Here is a 21,347-nt window from a genome sequence, read left to right on the forward strand (position 1 = left end):
GGCCCCCACGGGCCGCCTGACAGCACACACCAGTGGGGCTTTTGGGTAAAAAAAAAAAAAAAAAGAAAACTTTCAAATGGATTTCCTACAGATTCTGCTACTGACAGCACTAAGCTTGGGGTGTGAATCAGCTTACCACTCCACTTTCTGTCTCTTCACTTTACATCAACTTCCCGTAGGCACTGTAACTAACATTTCTTCTTTTTCCCTTTCAGGCTAATACTGTGCATTGCACTGCTGCTGTAACTCTTATTTAAGCTGCTTTATCTATCTTTCCAATCTCACGCAGTAGGAAATTGTGGGTCTCTCGGTTACCTTAACCTGATTTTCCTCAGCCTCCGAATCCTAAATCTTCCTCTCAACCCATCAATAATCCCAGCTCCCCTGCCATTTCACTGCCTCGTCTTTAATGTCACCTCCCTCTCTCCCTCTCTCCCCCTCCAGCTTGGATTCTTTAAGCGAGCCATCTACTACCGGATAATGCCAAAGCACCAGGGGGTGAAAATTCGCAAGGCTGAGCGTTATCAGTTTAATCTGGGATTTCAGCCTGAGGAGCCGCAAAAAAAGTATTGGATCACCAGCTGGACAGAGATGCAGCATTGCCACTGCTGAGGCCTTTACTTTGAACCCTGAACCTTGAACATTGAACCTCGAACCACTCACCATCACACTGGCACGGGCCAAACAAAGAGCACTGGGCTCAGTTGAGCCATAGAGACTTGACAGTGCATGGACCAACTGTGGATAAAGCATTCAGTTTGGAAATTCTTTATCTTCTAGTAGATTTCATCAACTCTTTCAGTGCAATATACTAAACATTTTATTTTGTTTCAGAGATTGTAATTTGTTAAGTATTTTTGAAGAATGCATTGTTGTACATTGGAGTTGGGGTTGCATTCAAGAGTAATTTGTACATTGTTTTGATTAAGTTGCAGGTTTTTACTCAGAGTTTGCATGCGTTGTTTCATTCCCTACTTATTTTTTTCCTTTCTCACTCCTCTGTGCAAAGTTACTGGTCATTCATCATGTTTTATTCCCACCATGTGTGTTTTTCTCTCTAATCAGAGAAGTGAGTCCACTGATTTTCTCTGGGATTGTAAAAGCCCTCTGTGCTTGTTGCCAGGCATCACTTTGTGGTCAGGGTGTAGGCTATGAAAGGGTGTAAAACCTACAACAGGCATTTTCCAACTGCACTTAAAATACATAGACCAGCATTCACTCTATGATGAGCGAAGAAGTGTCTTTACGTGATGTGCGTGTCAGTGTTTCTCCAGCATTATTTAGACAAGCGTCTCAAAAGCAAAAGGTTATGTTTGTGGCTCTCGTATGCAGAACCCGACCTTGTGTTTTTCAAGCTACGTTATATCAAATACAGACAGGTATGGAGGAAAAGTGGCACTCATTGGTTAATGATACATGTTAATTGCATTGCATTAAATTTCCATTGCAAGAGTTACCCCTGCAACAAGCTGAAAAAACAACAGGTTCTTGTTTATATGTAGAGTTACCCGTGATTTGATCATGATGATGATCATGGGAGCACACTTGATTATTATTTATTACACTGTCTTGTGTTATTACAGTAAAGAACCTGTCTGAATATCTTAAACTATATCACATACAGGGAGTCACAACACTGGATTTAAGAATACATGGTACTATACTGTATCTGGAGAGCTATTATAAGCTTCGGCATAGATAGTTACATGATGTATTGTACATAGTGACGTCGAATTGACTGTTTGAATGAATGAATGAACGCCTACGTCATTGGCCTTTGTTGTTTCACTGACCATGAGCTTTGTATTTTTGTACAACACAGTAAGCTGACACTCGGATTGTTTCCACGCCATTGTGGCCAACCTGCAGCACTGAAGACATACTGGATCAGGAGAGGACAGTCACTGAGCGCTCTTTGATGGGACTGAGTGTTGTGTTACCTCTCCAGTCCATGCCACCCGAGAGCCCACAGCTACTCTTGTGACTTGTGATTGTGGCCATTACAGAGGCTCCATTGACTATGACTAAATAGGGAAGGGCTGAAACGAATGCACAAAACTTTGTTCTCTGTGGTGGTGTTTTTTTGTTTGTTTGTTTCGTTTCGTTTTTTTACTGTGCAGTTTTAATGTAATTAAATTGTTTTTATCAACTTATGAGTAAAACATTTTTCCAGGAGACATTCGGCGTTTTCTTCAATGTCGTGTTTGAACATACGTATATAACAGGCTGAAATAATATTGAATGTTTTTATTGTAGAAATGCAGAGGATCCAACAAAAAATAAACAAAATCAAATATTAAAAAATGCTTACAATTAACAACTTTACATTCATTTTAAAACATTTCCTCCCTAAACATTCAAATATTACAAATAATTTACAAAATAGTAATGTCCTTAAACATAGGCAAAAAATAATAATAATAATTTGACTCCAAATGTATACAACAAATATACAAGACTAGATGGGGAGGCAGACCAAAAATAAAAGCTAATTTGATCAGATGTGCTGTACAGTACACAAAAACACTGATGTTCACATTGAGGTTGGTACTGTGTTTGCTACAGTAGGTCAGGCCTTCCTTCAGCCCTTCAGCCTTCACACTGACATCTAGTCCTTCTGCTTGAGCTCCATGGTGGATAAGGACTTATGAGGCTTTCTTGACTTCCTGTACTTGTAGGCCATTATGATGGTGGCGAGCAGGAGGACCAGGCCAAGGACCAACAGGACCCACTGGCCAGCTGCCGCAGCTGCACCGTCCACACTCATACCCAGGAAGTCCACCGTGTTAGCTTTAACTGCACCTGCTGGAACCAAACATAAAATTAAGAGTAAATCATTACGTCTTTTCACCTGAGAAACTCACTCGTTCATAATTAGCAAGCTGATGATTCTCCACAAGGGGGGGCTGTTTGGGCATTTCTTAGCTTAATGAAGTAAAAGCCACATCTATCCACAAGGTATACAGAAGAAGATCATTTTGATATCGCATCACCTATTCTGAAAGAAAAAAAACTGCTGCTGCAATTTCATATCTTACACTTGCGCCACCTGCAGGCAATGAGTATTACATTTTCTCATGAATGTGTGTGAGTACTTTGAACTCCACCACCGGTCAGATAAACAAGTCCTGAGTACTGAACGTAGCTGTATATGACACAAAATTCAGTCTGTAGCTTATTTCCTTTCCTTTTCTTCTCTCTCTCTCTCTCTTTTGCTTTGTTTTACATGACAATGACGTAAGCTTCAATGCACCAGAAACCAACATGTAAATCATTTCAGTAAAACCCAAGTTTATAATCCAAATATTCAACACCAAAGAACCCACAATGAAAAACAAACTTTCTCTGATCTTTTCTTCTGGCATCTGCATCACACAACCGTTTTTTTTTCCTTTTTTTCTCTCATTTTGTCCCCACTTTTTCTTCAAAGTTCCAGGAGGACAGAGGACAGAGGACATACATTGGCACTTAGACTGGTGTGACTTCTGTATTTCTGAGCAGCTTTAATTAACAGCAGCTAAATATCAAAAGACGGAATGATTGTTGCCTGATAAATGCACATAATTAATACTCTTCATATCTAGAGATGCCAAACATCAGCATGTATACATTTCTAATCTCTAAATATGTGACTGAAAAAATCTGCCTCAAGATAATCTTAGCAAAATATCTCTAAGTTTCTGTGCTAGTATTAATACCAAATAATAAAGGCTGGGTAACTTGCCCCTTTCTTGTATCTCCCTTATGTTATTTCTGCACTTCTTTATTAATTTTAACATCTAAAGTCTGTATTTCTGTCTTGATCTCTCTGACAACAGCTGGATTCTCTTTTTCCCACTATCTCTTCCTTTCACTCTCTCGCTAAGACTCTCATCAATCTAATGTGTATACATCCTTTCAGCGGGATCTCATCAGTAAAACAAGAGGAGCAGCAGATTGATTCCACCGTAAGACGCAGCGGAGGAGAAAAACAAAATGAATGCCTCTGTGAGAAGCTAATGCGCATTTTCTTTCCTGGAAGGAGCTCAAAAAAACATTTGGCTTGGAGATTGGAAAATGTATTTAACACAAATCCCCAGTGAATAGTCTTGCCTACATGTTTCTATGTTAATGTGTTGAATGTGCTGGACTTACTTGAAGGTTTCCAGTCGTACTCAGGCCACCCGGGAATATCGTTGTTCTTTTTGTTCTCCTCCTCGAGCCACTTAATGAGGGGTTGGAAGTACTGCATGAGTGGCTGGGCACTCATTTTGCGCTCACCGGTCATCATGGCCATGGCCTCAGGCCAGGGTTTACTGAAGCCCAGCTTCATCATGTCTCTGTGGACAACATGACAGGTCAGAGAGGAGGTCAGGGGAGACCAGGATCAGTGGCGAGAGTGTCATGTAGAGATAATTACACATATGCTGTGAAACATGTTTTCACCTATTCCCTGCACTTACAGACACTATAATCTTATAGCTGTCACTGTTACAACCATGTCTGTTCTTTATTGAGCAAAGAAAAAACTAAATGTAACTGTATCTTGGTCAGTTCCAATATGTATTTCCTAATAAGTTTTGGTTGTCACAAGGTTTTCATGTCATTAAGGCAACATGAGTTATGATTGTTATTTAAAAGATGTTTTCTGTCGTATTAGTGTTTGGGTTGGGGTGTGTGTGTGTGTGTGTGTGTATGTGTATGTGTATGTGTATGTGTGTGTATGTGTGTGTGTGTGTGTATGTGTATGTGTATGTGTATGTGTATGTGTATGTGTATGTGTATGTGTATGTGTGTGTGTGTGTGTGTGCTTACCCCAGCAGCTTCCCAGCATCTTTTGATTTGTAGATGTCGCACGTATGGAGAGGCCCATCATGCTTAGCAGCGCTGCACAGAGCCTTGTGGAACTGAAACTGGATGATGAAGCTGACAAAGTACCTGATTGAAGATCAACAAAGAGGTACTGTCATCAATTAGCTTCCGTGCCGACAGATAACAGAGAAACACATTGCAAGATAAGAACAAGCTGATAGCTATTTTAAGATTTGCTTGTAATGGCGATTGATTATTTATTTTAGCCATGTGACTAAATGCCCATTATGTTCCTCTACATATTCATCTTATCTACCCATGGTTGTTTAGAGTGTCTGAGTGACAAGTTATCAGTCTGTATCTGTGTTTGACTATCAGGTTCCTTGTTTGTTCTGCAGAATCAGGAATATTTACCTGACATAGGGCACATTAGCAGGGATGTGGAACTTTGCACCGGGGTCAAAGTCATCCTCATTGCGGGCTACAGGTGGACACAGCCCCTGGTACTTCATTCTACGATGCAAAGAAAAGGAGAGTTTATTTGATATTGCAGTAAATCATTTACAAATAAAACGTTTATAAGACAATCAGTGCTTACTCATTAACTTCCCACATACATGGTTATTATGTAATTACAAGTGCCAATGAACTCTACCTCATGTTCCACCACTCTTTATTGTACTCAGATGATGGGATGCGTCCATCGAAGACCTTCCATCTCCACTGGTCCATCAGATAGCCAAAAGGTAGGAAGGCAATCTTGTCGAGAGCCATGCTCATCAGGAAGTTGATATCACTCTCTGGAGGAAGGGAATCAAAACAATTCAACCATGAGACGTCTTATAACGTTACTATAGAACTATGTAATAAAGTCATGGTCAGCGTCACCCACCATGGTTGCTCTCAACTTTGTCCAAGAGGCCTATGCTGTGCAGATGTTTGGGTGTGGCCACAGAAAGAGCAAGGACATCACCGATGGCCTCGTGGAATCCAGGGTTGGCTCCGTCACGGAACGACACAGGCTGATCTTTGTACTGCAGGAAGTACTGGACGTGGCCCATCTCGTGGTGCACGGTGATCAGGTCATCCATAGTCACAACGGTGCACTGTTTGATCCTGGAGATGAAAACAAGGGAACAGTTACAGCAACATCTTACACCTCCCTGTCCCCATTACACTACATTAAATACTGAAAATTAAAGCAGAAGTAAGCGATCCGGTGGTTTTGGCTAACTTCTTGTCAGCCGATGGAGTTACAGTAGCAGTCCCCGCCCTCGTCCCTACATCACCACATTCACATGCATCCCTTGGCTGCACACACAGAGAGGACCGCCCCTTTATGCCGTTCTCTCTCCTCATTGGATAAAGCTTGTAGGATACAAGGAAAGTTTTCTCCTCGGCTTACAGCAGAGCAGAGTGACTGACAGACCCGCGTTTCAACCCTATATAACCCTATATAAGTGATTGCTGTCGGAAGATATAACTATTTAAGACTTATATTAACACAAACATTCCGCTTACTTCTGCTTTAAATAATTAATTCATTATTCACCAATAGGCTATATGCCGCTGGCTGAAATCCAGGAAGTAGTGGCACTTCCTGGTTGGTACTTTCTGAATTTCAGCCAGCCAGGTGTGTCTGATTATTGTTTTGAGGTCAGACACACCGGGATTAATCAGTTTGGCCAAACATGTACAACAGGAAATAAAGGAGCTGGCTGAAATTCAGGTAGTACCAACCAGGAAGTACCACTACTTCCTGGATTTCAGCCAGCGGCATATAGCCTATTCAAATGCCTGTCAGAGAATGGATGATAGCTCACCAACCAGTTAATTTTCAGTAAAAAGAATAGATGAAAAAACTGAGGATTCACCTGAAGTCTTTTCGGTTGTAGAAGTCCCATGCTGAGGCATGGCACACCACCTGACGTCCATCAGGCTTCTCTAACATGGACTTGGACCAGAACTCCTCTGGCATTGGCAACAAACCGAGCGAGGTGAAAAACCTGTCTGACTCCTGGAACATTACCGTGGCGTTCCATTTCTGTGCGGGGGGAAACAGTTTGTCAGACAGTGAGATATTAAACACATGGAAAAGGCAAGAGACACCTCTAGAAAGTAGATGACTGCACGGTGAGTAAACAAATGATAGGTTATGTCTAAAAGGACAGGGTGTAACATGCTGTTCCCACTGGATAGGATATGTATAATATCCACATCTATTATGTAGACTTCATGTTGGAATGGGTTACTGCTGCTTTTTGCCGTTTTCATTTAGTGCTATTTAAAATGTGTGTTTATCATCATCCTTTATCCTGTTTATATTCCTTTTGAGCCTCCACTTTGGCTGAATCTTATTTTCACTGAAAGTAAATTATTTTGGACCTAACAGCTGCAGTGCGAGTTGTGTATGAAGTACGAGTGTATGTTGTTTGTCTGTGTGTTTGTGTATTCATGAGTGCAGATGCAACAGCTGGTTTGTGTGTTCATTCACCTTTGCCACCATGGCTGGCGTGGCGTCAACCTGCGTTGCATGTGGGAAGGGAATGACCAAATCCATTATGCCAGACCATGTCTGAGCCCACATGTTGCCTGAAACGACAGAGGACAGCATTCATATTTCATCTTTCTACGTCGAGAAGTAATGGGGCAAGTCATCCTCAGCTGTGCCAGTGTTTAACCAAGAGGGATTTGCGACAGTGAGTCAGTCCAATCTCTAACCGTGTGGAGCTGTCACACACAATCTTACGCTTGACGCCTCTGAAAGCAAATTAAATCCTGTCTAAACCCAGATGCATCAGCCGAAGACAGAATATCAATGGGGTATGCTCCCGCATAAAAGAAGAGTTCAGGCTATAGAGTTTGAATCGTTTGAATTCCATAGTGAAAGTGAAGTGACCTTCAAGTCCTGAAAATGTGGTATGACCAAACACATTTCTGAAGAATAAAGCCCTAATATTGTACAAAAAAAAGCAGTTTTATGAAATTCAACCCAAAAATCTACACCTTTTCCAAAGAAAAGGTTGCAAAGGAGAAGAGGCTTGTTATTTACCAAGCAAATGAGCAGGAATTGGTCCCTTCAGGTTGATGTGCTTGGAACCGTACTTCTTGTACAAAGCTCTGCGAACATAGGCATGCACGTTCTGATAGAGCGGCTCCAGCTCCTTCCACAGTCTCTCCAGGTCTTCTTCAAAAGTGGGGGTTTCATACAGGGAGCGCCAGAAAGCCCCATTGTCAGAGTGTCCTATAGAGAGTAGCAGGGATACATGTAAATAAAAAAGTTGGAATGCAGGAGACTTTTAAGCAAATGTTTAAATGAAGCTCATTCAGCAATTCATTTAAACATAAAAACTATAGTATAATTTGTAAATACAGCTAAATATCACTAATATGGCTAATGTCAGCTGAGAAGGGTTAGTTGTAATCAGTTTTAAAGTGTGATGCCTTGCCTTGTATACCTGAAACATTGGAAATAGTGGGCAACAATGACAAGATCAGCCATTTTTTGCTCTCAAACAGTCCAGACAAACATGATATAACTATAGTAGTTATAGGCAAAATGTCATCTCTGTGGCTAAAACAATCTAAATCAACCACTTGCCATTGTTAGTAAGTACAGATGGGACTGTGTCAAAAGTGGCTCAGGTCCAAAATGACCAATCAAATTATCTTTGCCTTCAGAGCGGCTCCGATTCTGAGAAATTAGATTAAAACTATGATTAAACCTGCTCTTCACTGCCCTCCCAGCCTGACTGAGATCCATTTAAGGTCATACCGTTGAGTGTGGCTGCTTTGTTTGCCAGTTCAACATATCTCTTGTAATCCTGACGAAGTACTTTTCCAGCAGCATCTCTCCATCCCTTCCAGGCAAATAACAATTCATCATAATCCCTGGACTCGGCCATGATCTTCTGGAGATCTGAAACACAGAACATTCATTTAGCATCCAACTCACCTTCTGCACACTGTCTTTTATCTGATTTCTGACGCCTTGTGAAATACTTAGAGCAATTGTTGCACCTATTACAGTTATTATATTATTTCATGCTATGTATGTAATTTCATTAATAATTGATCAATTTAATAGTCAATTAGTTGATATAATCTGTATATTGAATTACAATATCCCATAATTTTACCTGGATCCAGTGGGTGGCATTTTTTGGTTTCATCTTCTCTGCAGACCTCAGCCACGCTGTACTTAGTCTCCATGTTGGACAGGAGATTGTTGTACTGAAAAGGTCAGGACACCATGGATTAAACTACAATGAAACCACCAGAAGTTGTGTGTTTTGTCATACAGATTCTTGCTCTAGAGTTTCTCAGACACGTGAGAGGAACAGCTGAAAAACAGGTTGTCAGTTCGTACATTGACAGTGTCTGGATTTTGCACATCTCGACTGGTTATTAAGTGCAGTGTATGAGTTTGCTCATACTTCTTTGACATCTACGTCACTGCTTTGTGTTATATTGTTCTGTATTCCCTTCTGCACAGCTCCTGGAACTGTCCACTTAACTACAACATTTCACTTTACAAAAAGCACAACACACACACACACACATAGAATAAATTCACACCAGCTGACTTTTACTAAGTTGCTCCTCTCAAGTAGCTGAGGTTCAAAAACAACACCAATGTATTCATCCATCTTGTGGCCTACTGACACTGTATACGAGTAGTAAAAAAGTTTTTTCAGTGAAGCCTGCTCTCATTTGATAGGAATGAGAGGTGAGAGGGAAAATTAATCATTAATGTTAACCTTAAAATGCATGAGTGAAGTTTTTCCTGTTCACACAGCAGGTATCTATTATCATAAATTTGTTGCATAAGACTGACCTGACATACATCCGGCCTCAGTTGTACTTTGATGCCAAACAGCAGGGATTTCACACATACCATTGTTGTAAGTGTGAGAAAAGCTTGGCCATGTTGCATGTTGATGGTTTGAGACACAGTAAGTTCATTTCTGACTATACTGTACCTGCAAGATCTAACTTTGTGTATCCTGGGATATTGCACAACTGCTAACCACTATTTTTCTCCCCAGCTAGATTCTACATGCTAGCTTGAGCCGGACAGATGTCTATCAGCACGAGCAAATGCCACAAATTTCCCTCAAATAAGCTATTATTACTTATGTCTATTAGTTCCTGCATCTCTCTACTTTGATTGTTTGTTATGGGAAAAGCTTGTGGTTTTCTCTTTATCGTGGTGTTGGAAAAACAACTACAACTATTCCTGTTCCCAGAGTAGTTGAGTCTTGAATAGAGATTTATGAAATAAAAACATTTCCTCCACACCTCTTCCAGTTCTGCCTTGGACAGTGCAGCCCGCTCAATGTCGCTGAGTTTTTTCATGATGCGTTTGACCGCTGGGTCCTGGAAGTCAGCAGTATCGTACTGGCGGGCCTTCTCTCCATAACTCAAGGTGTGGGCTGACATCTCCAAGTTTTTCTGAAGCTGAAGAGGAATAATGGAAACTTTATTTTTTTTTCTATTTTTACATTATGCATCAATGGAAGCAGAGTGATCAGATGGATGGATGGACAGGTTAAATATGTGGAATAATTATGAGGAAAATCGGTAGAAACATGCATACTGTACATGGGTTGATTAGTGACTCACTGACTCAATCAATACAGTAATTAACACATTTTTATTTGATTGATTTTCTCATTCAATGCAAACATATCAACATAAGCAACAGCCCTTCACATTTAATTGATGACAGGTGATGCTCGAGCAATGTTAAGGTGATCTCAGTGGAGTCGGTCAGTCAGAGGGTCTCACCATTGCCTGCTTATTGGCCTCATTGATGTCAGTGTTGTACTTCCAGGAGGCCTCAGTGTAGGCGTTCCACACCACCTCAGCCGTGCTGTTGTACTGATCCAGAAACTTCTTTGCATCGAGCTCATCTGTATTCTTACCTGGTTAAACAAGGAGGAGACATTATAAGCTCAATCACAGGGTGTAAATAACGAGTCATGTAAATAAGTCTGAGAAATATTCACATTTTAGCTACATTATTATATGTGAATTATGATTATAGTATGTGATTGTGTGTGATTACATTAAATGATTTTTCTGTTCATATACTGTACATTGCAGGGGAAATCTTAGAACAGACATCTTGGAGAAAAATATATTTCTTTGCCAGCTTCTGATTTCTTCTATTAATGTATCTCAGCTTTATATTCTACTATTTGTCTAACAATAACCCTAATTCTGTTCCCCCTCTCTTACCAATATCCTCAGGGTAGCCCTCAGGGATAGGTGGTACCCAGTCAAATTCAGGCCACCCCAAGGTCTCTCCTACATTCTGCTTTTCCAGCCAGTCAATGACAGGCTGAAAGTATTTCATCAACGCGCTCGCATCCATCCTGTCGGTGCCTATTGCCTCCTGGAGCACGACGGGCCAAGGTTTGGAAGAGCCCGCTTGAAGAACTTTCCTTGAGGTGGTAGAAGGAAACTGTGTTACACCTTCAGTGCTTTCATAAACCATCACCGGTTACAAAGGATATCTGAGTATAAGACATACTTCATGATGGCGCCTGCCTCTGCAGACTTGTAGATGTCACATGTGTGCAGAGGACCGGTCTGGTTGGCTGCTTCGCAGAGTTTTTCATGAAACTGGAACTGCAGGATGAAGCTGACAAAATACCTACAGTACAGAGGAAAAATGATCATCTCATTAGTGCACCACATATATTAGAATACTTTACTTATAATATTACTTTTATTTCATTAAAAGTACAAATAAGAATATATTTATTATATAGATATACTTAAACATTTTTGGGGGTAAAAATTAATTACATTTAGGCTGCTTCAATAAAATGACCAGACATACTAAAATGCCAAAGTATATTATAAGAATGTGTCCGTAAGCCAACTGTCCTCCCCCACAGTTTAAGAAAAAGGGGTAAGATGCTTGTCTTATAAATCCCCCTCCCTGCCTCTGCAACAAGCTTCCTGCCATTGTAGAGTCTCTGTATTTCATTTCAAATTACAATCAAATCCTAGGAATTCAGTCCAAATGACAGCACACAGTACATTAATCCCCTGCTCACTGGCTTTTCTTGCATGGTAGCCTCACAATGAGATGTTTCATGTTTTCATAATTTTGTGTTTTTCCTAATAAAATTGTCATTTGTAAAAGTTTTTACCAAGTCCTAGTCATATTCAGATTTAGGTGCACAACCTTGGTTGGCTATATACATAACAGTATGTCAACTGATAAAGACCTTTGTAGGGATGAAGCCCATAAAACAAAAATAGGCAAAAAAAAACAAAAAAACAAAAAAACAGACCTTGATTTTCTGTCCCTTTTTTTTCTTGTAAAAGACGCATTCATTTGTTTGGGTTTTACAGGTGATTTAAAGTTTGCATCTATGAGTTTTTTTCATTCCCTGGATCAGTGATGGAGGAATTAAGCTCTACCAACAACATGTATGTGTATATGTATGTAGACTGCTTTTACAATAAGGGGGTTAATTCACTTTACTATTATTTTTGCATACACGCACACACACACACACACACACACACACACACACACACACACACACACACACACACACACACACAATATACTAAAGAGGCATTGGCTTAATTTCATGGATATTGAATTTTCAAAGCCGTAACAATTTGCCTTTGATCCTCTGCTCTCCCACACTTTGTGACAGGTCTGCAGCGTTAATCAGACAGCAAGGAAAACACAAATATATGACACCAAAATATCAAAAGCCAAAGCCGACTGACTTCATCCCTTCATTTACACAGTGGTGTGGGTGATGGTACCTAATGTATGGCGTGTTTCCAGGGATGTGGTATTTTGCCCCAGGATCAAAGTGTTCCTCTGTACGTCTGGTGGGTGGGCAGATGCCTTGATATTTTGTCCTTTAATAAAGAAATAAGAGACATGGGTTTAGAACACGCTAGCATGTGGTTATATAGACATAAGTTCTGGAAAGCTACTCAGCCTTTAAATGCCTTTTTGTCTTATTTGCTAAGTTTAAGTGTCAGCTGGGTATGCATGCTCTTTTTCCATCACACAAAACACTCACACAGTCTGAATTCTAGCCAATACTTCCACAGTTTTCTACTGTAAGAGTAGTTAATGTTTTGAGGCAGGGACACAAAAAGCTATGAAAGTGTTATGAAATATCAGTCAGTATCATTTTGTTATCAGCAGAGCCTTGTAGTCAGTTTAAAGTGAGCTGTTTTCAGCAAAATAAAAGAAAGAAAGAAAGAAAGAAAGAAAGAAAGAAAGAAAGAAAGAAAGAAAGAAAGAAAGAAAGAAAGAAAGAAAGAAAGAAAGAAAGAAGCACCAAAAGGCAGACATAGTAGCAACTAGCTGGTGAATATGGTGGAGCATGTACAGTATGAGCTACAGACTCAGATGGTGGAGACCAAAACCGAGGGTGAATACTGGACTTAAATGCATTAGTTTGGCATAAACATGGCTCCAAAGAAATGATATTGTTGCTCCAAAAGTGCTAGATAGACATGGCAGTGGTTCTGAAGTACAGAGTATGCTCAGCTTACCTGAGGTACCACCACTCAGAGTTGTACTTCTCTGGAGGAGTGCGTCCACTGAACACACCCCACCTCCACTGGTCGATGAGGTAGCCGAAAGGAAGGAAGGCGATCTTCTCCAGTGCCATCTTCAACAGGTAGTTGATATCAGTTTCTGGAGGCAAACGATGCAGAACATTTTGATGATGAACATCTGAGAAGTCATGAAAAGGTTGTGTGAGAGGGTATTTATCTCCGTCTCTGTCTCTTTACCGTTATCAGAGGTCATACTATCCAGCAGGCCGATAGTATGCAGATGTTTGGGCGTGGAAACGGACAGAGACAAAACATCACCGATGGCCTCGTGGAAACCAGGGTTGGCTCCACGACGGTAGCCCACAGGCTGGTCCTTGTACTGCAGGTAGTACTGGACATGGCCCATCTCATGGTGCACAGTGAAGAGCTGCTCCATGGTCACAGTGGTGCACTGCTTGATCCTACAGGAGACAAAACATCAATATAACTGATTAGTAATTTTAACCGGACCCAAATAAATAAATAACTTGCACTAACTCTGCTTTATTTAATTTTTACCTGAAGTCTTTGCGGTTGTAAAAGTCCCAGGCAGAAGCATGGCACACCACCTCTCGGCCTTCGGGCTTCTCCAGCATGGATCCATTCCAGAACTCTGGAGGCATCTCTTCTAAACCCAGGGAGGTGAAGAAACTCTCAGCCTCACGAAACATCTGTGTGGCATTGTAGCCCTATGAAGAGGAAACAATCACATGTTTTATAGTTGACCTCAGTGACAAAACCTTAATCATCCAAAAACAAAGAAAGATGTGGATTTATGAGATTTTTTATTAGTGGTGACGTGAAGAACATATTTTCCCACTGTATTCCCGCCCATTCCTTCCCAAAGGCCCAAAATCTTTCCAACACACTTACTTGTTTGACCATTTCGGCAGACACATCTATGTTGGGTTTGTTAGGAAATGGGATCATCATACCGTAGATGTTGTTCCAGGTCTGGGCCCACATATTTCCTGAGTGTGAGGAAGAAAACACACTTAAGTAACAATTGTGACTAATGGGACCCGCCACACATCGAGCGCTATAGGAAATGCCTACATGCAGCATGTTCATTCATGGTAATGAGATAAGCACATGGCATGCTAACCCCACATGGTGTAAGACCTTTATTGTCCCTGGTATGTTTGAGGCTTTTATGTGATAATGGCTGTTTGTGTTGGGGACTGTATGACAATTACTGGTGTGTAGAGGAAGTCTGCAACTTATGTTTGAAGTTTTGAAAGGGCAAGATCCTTGTCAAGGTTAATAATGTGTAGTTTGGATCCTTCTTTTTACTTTCCTTTTAGAAAACTTGCTACTACTGGATCCAGTTCTGAGTTTCGATTTGTTACGGTCTGCGGCCAACAAATTCCTTAATGAAGTCTTTATTTACAATCTCTCTGAGGAAATATCTTTTTTTTCACTTTCTGACACCACAGGCTTCTGCAGTGAAAAATGTACTGGTGACATACTGGGGACAGAAACATCTAAGTCAGTGACACAATGTAAAACTGACCCCCTTAACTGAAGTATAGACAGTGAAATGGGCAAACAAACAGTTGTTTCTGACAAGGACATTTCTTCCCTACCCTTTGCAAAAAGATAAAATATAAAAGACATACGATAAAATATAAAACCACCTTTTTTCTCAAACAGCACCTAATCATTTCTACATTGCCATGCATGGTTCTTGTCAGCTGGTAGCCTAGGGTAGTTGAGCAACATAACAATGTACCTAGCAGGTGGGCAGGGATGGGTCCTTTCAGGTTTATGTACTTGGGACCATATTGTTTGTAGAGTTGGCGACGCACAAACGCATGCAGGTTCAGGTAGAGGGGCTCAATAGTCCGGTAGAGTTTTTCCAAATCAGCCTCGAAGGTCTCGGTCTCATACCAAGACCTCCAGTCTGCTCCAGTGTCTGCAAATCCTAAAATGGAAGAAAAATGTTAATGTTTCTTTTTTTGTGGCTTTTTCATATCATCCTAATTATATTAACCATTTACAAAATTTGATTCTTAACGACATAACTCAGGGGAAATGTCTTACCATCAGCTTGAGAAGCCTTGTTGCTGAGCTCCACAAACTTGGGGTAGTGCTCCTTGAGAGGCACGCCTGATTGATTGTGCCAGCCCTCCCAGGCATACAGCAGTTTCTTGTAGCTCCTGGATTTGGCCATGATTTTTGTGAGCTCTTCAAATTGGGAGAAAAAGAAAAGTGTCAAGTTTTTCCCTAAAAGAATAAAGACACATTGATGTTTAGATGACTCTGTGCTCGATCGGCTGAATTATGGCCAAACAAACTTATTATCCAAGAGATTAGTCAACTCATGTACTGTAGGTTAAAACAACGTTTGTCTCCCCAATTCTATGAAGGGAAGTGAAGGTGAGAGCTGGAAACACATTAGATAATTGGACTGTTGGAAAAAGAGACTGCTGTTTGTTATTTTAATGCGAGCAGTGCTTTTCTTGTGAGAGGATGTGCCAGATACTTTGAGTAATGCTGTCCCAGTGTGTTCCTAAGATTATGCAACCAACGGTCATTATAGAGACGGCACCTAGACAATGGTTAATAATTGTATATGTTTACGTGCTGTGATTTTTCAGTAGAAATAATTGTTTTGGTTGTGTGTGTGTTACAGTAGCAAACATGTCTAACAAGTATTTCTGGCAGTTGTCGCTGGCAAAGCACAGGGAACACTGTTCACAATACATAGATGCAGTGTTAAAAGCCAACGATGATATTTCTACAGCTTCCTACTCAGCACTCATGGGCACATCCATAACATTTCCTGTGGAGACCTCTCTGAAGTCATTTTGCCCATCCTGTTACTTTTCCAAGAGCTGATAAGATCTTGACCACTTATAAGGGTTTTTTGTCCCTAGACTTTCCCCTTTCACGTTGTTGTTTGGATCATATTCCTCAACAGTGCTCTGTTCTTCTTTCTTTCAGTGAACACTAAAACATCTGTATCATAAAGTGTATGCATTTTGAGCCCTATAACACAGTACAGAGAATCTACTGTATTTACTCACCAGGTTCAAGGCTCCAGCTTATGTTTGGCTCTGGATGCACCTTGGCTGTTGAGTAAATATTGTCCATGGTGCTGAGGATGGTGTTATACTGCGAGCGAGGAAAAGAGATTTGAAGTCATTCTGTGATGCTCAAAAGAAAACCTCACATTAGAAAACATGAATCAGAAACACACCTCCTCTCTTTCTGCCTGTGGTAGGTTGGCAGCTCCCAGTGTCCGGATCTTCTCCATCAGTTTTCTATCACTGGGGTCGGGGAGATACGTTTCAAGACTGGCAGTAAAGACATTCTTGGCCTTTTTCCCCCAAGCTTCAGCGAATGCCTGCTCATCAAGGGATGCATTAACCTAAAAGTGAGAGGAGGAGGAGGAGGAAGTGAGTGACAGTAATATACTGGACTGCTCCAATTTGACAATAACAGTGGAGAAACAAAGAGTTGAAATTTAAGAAGCTTTAATGAATATGTAGCATCATCACTGAGATGAGTTTTATCTGAATTTCTTGACAAATACTGTACTGTATTGGATGATTAGAACTTTTGTACATAATTTCATGGTTCTCAAAAGGTGGATTTTATGTCAATGGCTTTTTCATCCAGTGGCATCATAAGGTTGAAAATCTGTGTTTGTATTTAATGAATTGCCATGAACTTTCTTGGAGACCTTCATGATGCCCTGAGACTCCTGATGACTTTAGTTCATTGCCGGACAGAATTGTGCAATACTTACATTTTTCTTGTTTAACAATCTGGTGTTCTTGACAATGAACAATGCAGCCCCACAGAACCTTGTTATTCAACCCCCTTACTGTCTTAAGTTGTGACTCATTGTTCCCCAATAGTTGCACCAACATGTCTTCTTTCTGGGATCTATAAAGTGCTATATCTGTCTGTTGGGGCCAAGGACAGAACAGCCAAATAACCCAAGCTCAAGGATCGTATTTTTACAAACTGCCTTTCTCACTCAAGCTCACATGTTCATACACAGCCTCTCTGCATCTCTAGAGCTTTTCTTTATGGCCCCCTGGAAGGTCATGGACATACGCCTTTTCAGTACATAATGACAGCGCTGGCAGAATGGATGGAGTCAAGGCTGCTGTGGAACAACGCATGAACACTGAACATTGATTTGTTCCTATTCCATATGATGAACTGCTGTTATATTGTCACAGCATTATGTGCCCCATAACACTACAACATTATATTTCCCTCAAGACAGAAACTGGTTTGTTTGTTGTCTCGTTGCAACCATTCAGTGTGTGTAATGTTGCAGTAAAGCCAGCGATCTTAGTCACACTTGAAAAATTAGAAAAGAAAACTGAAAGTATCTGCAACACACCCAAATGTTGATGTAACCTGGAGCAGTGACGGCAGTTTCTCAACACACATCCTGATAGAAGTGTCAGAACAGTGGCTCAGACCCACTCATGTTTTCCTCAAAGCCTTTCCTCTCCATCTTCCCCCCCCACAGCCCTCGCTGAGATAAGAGGCTGGAGGAGGGAAAACTGGTGACAGCCAGCTGAAGTATTAACTCTGACCTTTGGGCGCTTCCTCTCAATCTCTGTCCTTCTCCTAATCATTTTTTTTTCTTTTTTTCCCCAATACAACCACCCATCCACTCAGATAATCACACTGTCAGCAAATAATATAGATAAGGCTGAAATGCCTTTTAGCTGAGGTCTTTGTGTTACACAAGCTGCGATGTGTGATGTAACTGTATACTTGTCCGTTATCAGTTCTTCTTTCTCATTAAACCTGTAAAAACATAACTTATGTCTATAAGTAGTCTTCTTCCCAATCCTTTGTTCCCATAGTATTAATGTAAAGAAGGTTTTGGAAATATTTGCATCTGAAATATTAAAGTTGTAAAAGAAAACAGTGTTTTTAAGTGAGAAAATGTATTTATCGTACTTCAAAATGAAGTCCTTTCACATTCAAGTCACATAGAAAAGCAGTAAAATTAAAGACTGAGCCTCGGGTCAGCTTGTGGCACTTGAAGGCAGCTGGTATTTTACTCTGAAGTTTCTGAGGTAATTGATATCCACTCTCATCAGGTTTTATTCAGGATGATTAGAAGCCTGTGATCTGATCCTCGTTCTGTTTGATCTGTCTGAAGGTGCATGGCTGAAGAGGGAGTGAAGTGTGTGTGCACGCGTGTGCTCTTGTGTGCGCGTGCCAGTTTATTAAAATAATAATCTAACCATGATGAATTTACGGCGCAGCATAAGTGGAATGCCAACGTAAGAAAATTTTGCTGACAGGCTGAACGGTCATGCCCCTTCCCGTGCGCCCCCGCCCCTCCTCTCATCCCTGCCTGCCAGATCAGATGGAGCCCGGTGCTCTGATTCACTTTGATCCCATCTTTGAACCGTCCAGGGAAGAAAGAAAAAAATCACGCTCGAACACGGCGACTGCAGCCCTACTCATCTTTCAGCTTACGTCCTGGACACATTCTGCAGCCTGACCCTGCTGACACTTGGCGTGGTTACACCTGTTCACTAGATCAGGAGACCAGTTCTCAAAAAGCCTGGGCAGTGTAGTGAAATCCTGCTGTGACAGCTGTCCAAGCACACAGAGAGAAGAAACATCCCAGGCTTCGCACTCACTGACTATGTCCATTTGACAATTTGCTTTCCTGAGTCTGTGTATGTCTGAGTGAGCTTGTTCTGTTTCACACATTTCCATTACTATTAGTGCGCTGACTGCCGTGCCTGAAGGCGAGTAAACACTCTTTCACACCTCTATAGTTTCATTGGCTCCTGCAGCCTCCTGCCTGGCTGCACCTTACCCCTGTTTTATTGCCGGTATCCACTCTCACCCTCATATTCACTGTTTATGCAAATGTTCCTCGGGCATATGGAGGGATGAGACTCTAAAGCCATTGCAATATGCCATTACCCTAAGCTCCATTTTGAAATTCCTTCAAAACAGAGGCATTTTATTGACTGCAATCATTGCCACATTGGACCATAAAGACTATTAGTGTGTATAAAACTGCATGCTATATAGCGGTTGCTTCCATCTGGGGAAACTGTATGAAGTAGAAAATGTCATAAAACAGACAGTTAGACAAATAAACAGCCAACATTATAGCCTGAAAGACCCCATGGAAATATATTCAAAACTTGAAGGCGTTCTCACTGCAGGCTTTAAGATCTGTTTTATATTTGCAGTGACACACAAGCTGAGTTGGCTGCGCCGGGAGGAAGCTGAGCATGTAATTCTGGAGAGAGATGAATAGGGGTGATATCCAAATCAAGCAGGGCTCAGCTCCACAGAAACCCTTGACCATGCATGCATTTGCGGTGCCGAGGTGCCAGTGCTGGCAAGAACCCGATCGAAATGGGCCTCGAAATCATACCAGCATGAGAGAAAAGTTCAGCCAACATGTCAAACTGGAAGCTCAAGGAGCGGTCCTACCTGACGCTGGGAGTTGTGGTCTGTTAAGTTGGTGTTGTAGTCCCAGCTGGCAGAGACGCTGTGGAATAACACCTCCTCTGCAGTGGTGTTGTAGTCATCGAGGAACCTTAGTGCCTCTTCCTGGGTAGGGCGATAGTCCCCTGGAAGCCAGTCTTCTCGCACAGCCACAGAAAGTCCAAAGACTGGCAGCAGCAGCAGCGCAGACCACAGAAACCTGTCCACAGCAGTGCCCATGGCTCACTCCAACCACAGGCAAAGTGGACGAGAGAAACTGGATGTGGAAGAGTTAGGAGGAACGGCTAAAAATACACTTTCTCCAGTGAAGTGAGAGTACACCTTTCCCCTGGAGCTGTTGTCTCATCCACTCCTTCACTGTTCCCTCCTTAGTCTCCCAGCCTGGCTGCTGGTGGAATACACACAAGCCAAAGCGAGCTTCTTTTTAAGTGCCAGTTTAACCCAGCCCACACTTCTCTGCAGCCTTCCCTCTTACCACTTTACAGCACTGGACATAATTCCCCCCCTCAGTTCCCTTCCTCACTACTCCTATCTTCTCTCCCTCCCCTCCCTCTCTGTTTAGCAGCCTGCCAGGATTAGGACGGCTGGCAGTATCTTTGATCAGATCTAAGTTTCATTAGCTGTTAAAGATAAGAGATAATATATGACACACCAGCTCGGTGTGCCTGCGTGCCTGTTCGCCTGACTGTAGAGTGGCGGCTCCTCAATAACCAGCACTGGAGTGTCTGGGGAGGGACTCCACATACTTTGCTCTCAGTTCCCTCCTTCAGCTTGGTGACAACAGAGGGAGGGGGGGTTATAAAGACGGAGGGAATGAAAGAGAGAGGGGATAGGGGAATAAAATAGGAGGGGTGATGGGAATTAAGAGTGAGGGTTGGAAAGGCTGTAAGAGATTAGGAGAAAAAGTCTGTGAGACGCTCAAAACAGAGTAAGGGGGCTCACCTTTCCAGCAGAATGACAGAATGAAGTAGTGCATTTTCTTGATTCCCACACCACATTACATTTAGCCTGTCAAAATCTACAACCCCCCACCCCACCCCACCCCTCCTACCCCTCACCAAAAAAAAAAAAAAATCATTTTACAAGGGATGTCATTTAAAATTTGGGTTAACCGCAGTGACAGCTGACATGTCTTTCTCAGGAAACACACACAGCTGTCAAGCAGTGGAAGGATTTTACAAGCTGTCTCCATTCAGAATCGACTGGGTTTCATCCCACTGTACTACAGCCTTGTTCTTGTTGCCTGTAGCACAACGAGTATAGATATAGTACAGCCTTTGTCTGTTGTTGAATGTGTATTGTGCAGCGAGGTTAACGGAGCAGAGGAGAAATAAACCACAGAGGGGTTCATTTCCTCCATTTCAGGGGGGTAGGAATTGTGAGCATTGTCTTGAGATGCTCATGAGAGAACTGTGTAATAGCTGCGTAAATAAGCCAAGTTTACTGAGCTGCTCTTAATCCCGCATTGAGCTGTTATGTTAAGTCATCCTCCTGGAATCATGTCA

The 21,347-nt window shown here is 41.6% G+C and overlaps 1 protein-coding gene across 1 annotated transcript; it reads right to left on the reverse strand.

The window, feature by feature from the left end:
* Positions 1–2,608: 2,608 nt before the first annotated feature.
* Positions 2,609–20,220, reverse strand: ace (angiotensin I converting enzyme (peptidyl-dipeptidase A) 1; the record flags this gene model as incomplete). The annotated part of the gene is made up of 25 exons (XM_083993803.1): positions 19,828–20,220; positions 16,586–16,756; positions 16,413–16,500; positions 15,427–15,570; positions 15,116–15,307; positions 14,257–14,354; positions 13,903–14,072; positions 13,582–13,805; positions 13,339–13,483; positions 12,592–12,690; positions 11,330–11,452; positions 11,035–11,240; positions 10,582–10,718; positions 10,093–10,251; positions 8,931–9,024; positions 8,567–8,710; positions 7,844–8,035; positions 7,286–7,383; positions 6,666–6,835; positions 5,684–5,907; positions 5,447–5,591; positions 5,206–5,304; positions 4,795–4,917; positions 4,135–4,319; positions 2,609–2,802 (listed from the first exon to the last, which is right to left on the reverse strand). Exons 1-25 carry the CDS (start codon positions 20,059–20,061, stop codon positions 2,609–2,611), a joined length of 3,858 nt encoding a protein of 1,285 aa, XP_083849929.1. The 5' UTR covers positions 20,062–20,220.
* Between the last annotated feature and the right edge of the window lie 1,127 nt (positions 20,221–21,347).

The sequence above is a fragment of the Trachurus trachurus genome (assembly GCF_905171665.1).
Source record: "Trachurus trachurus genome assembly, chromosome: 19".
NCBI classification, from domain to species: domain Eukaryota; kingdom Metazoa; phylum Chordata; class Actinopteri; order Carangiformes; family Carangidae; genus Trachurus; species Trachurus trachurus.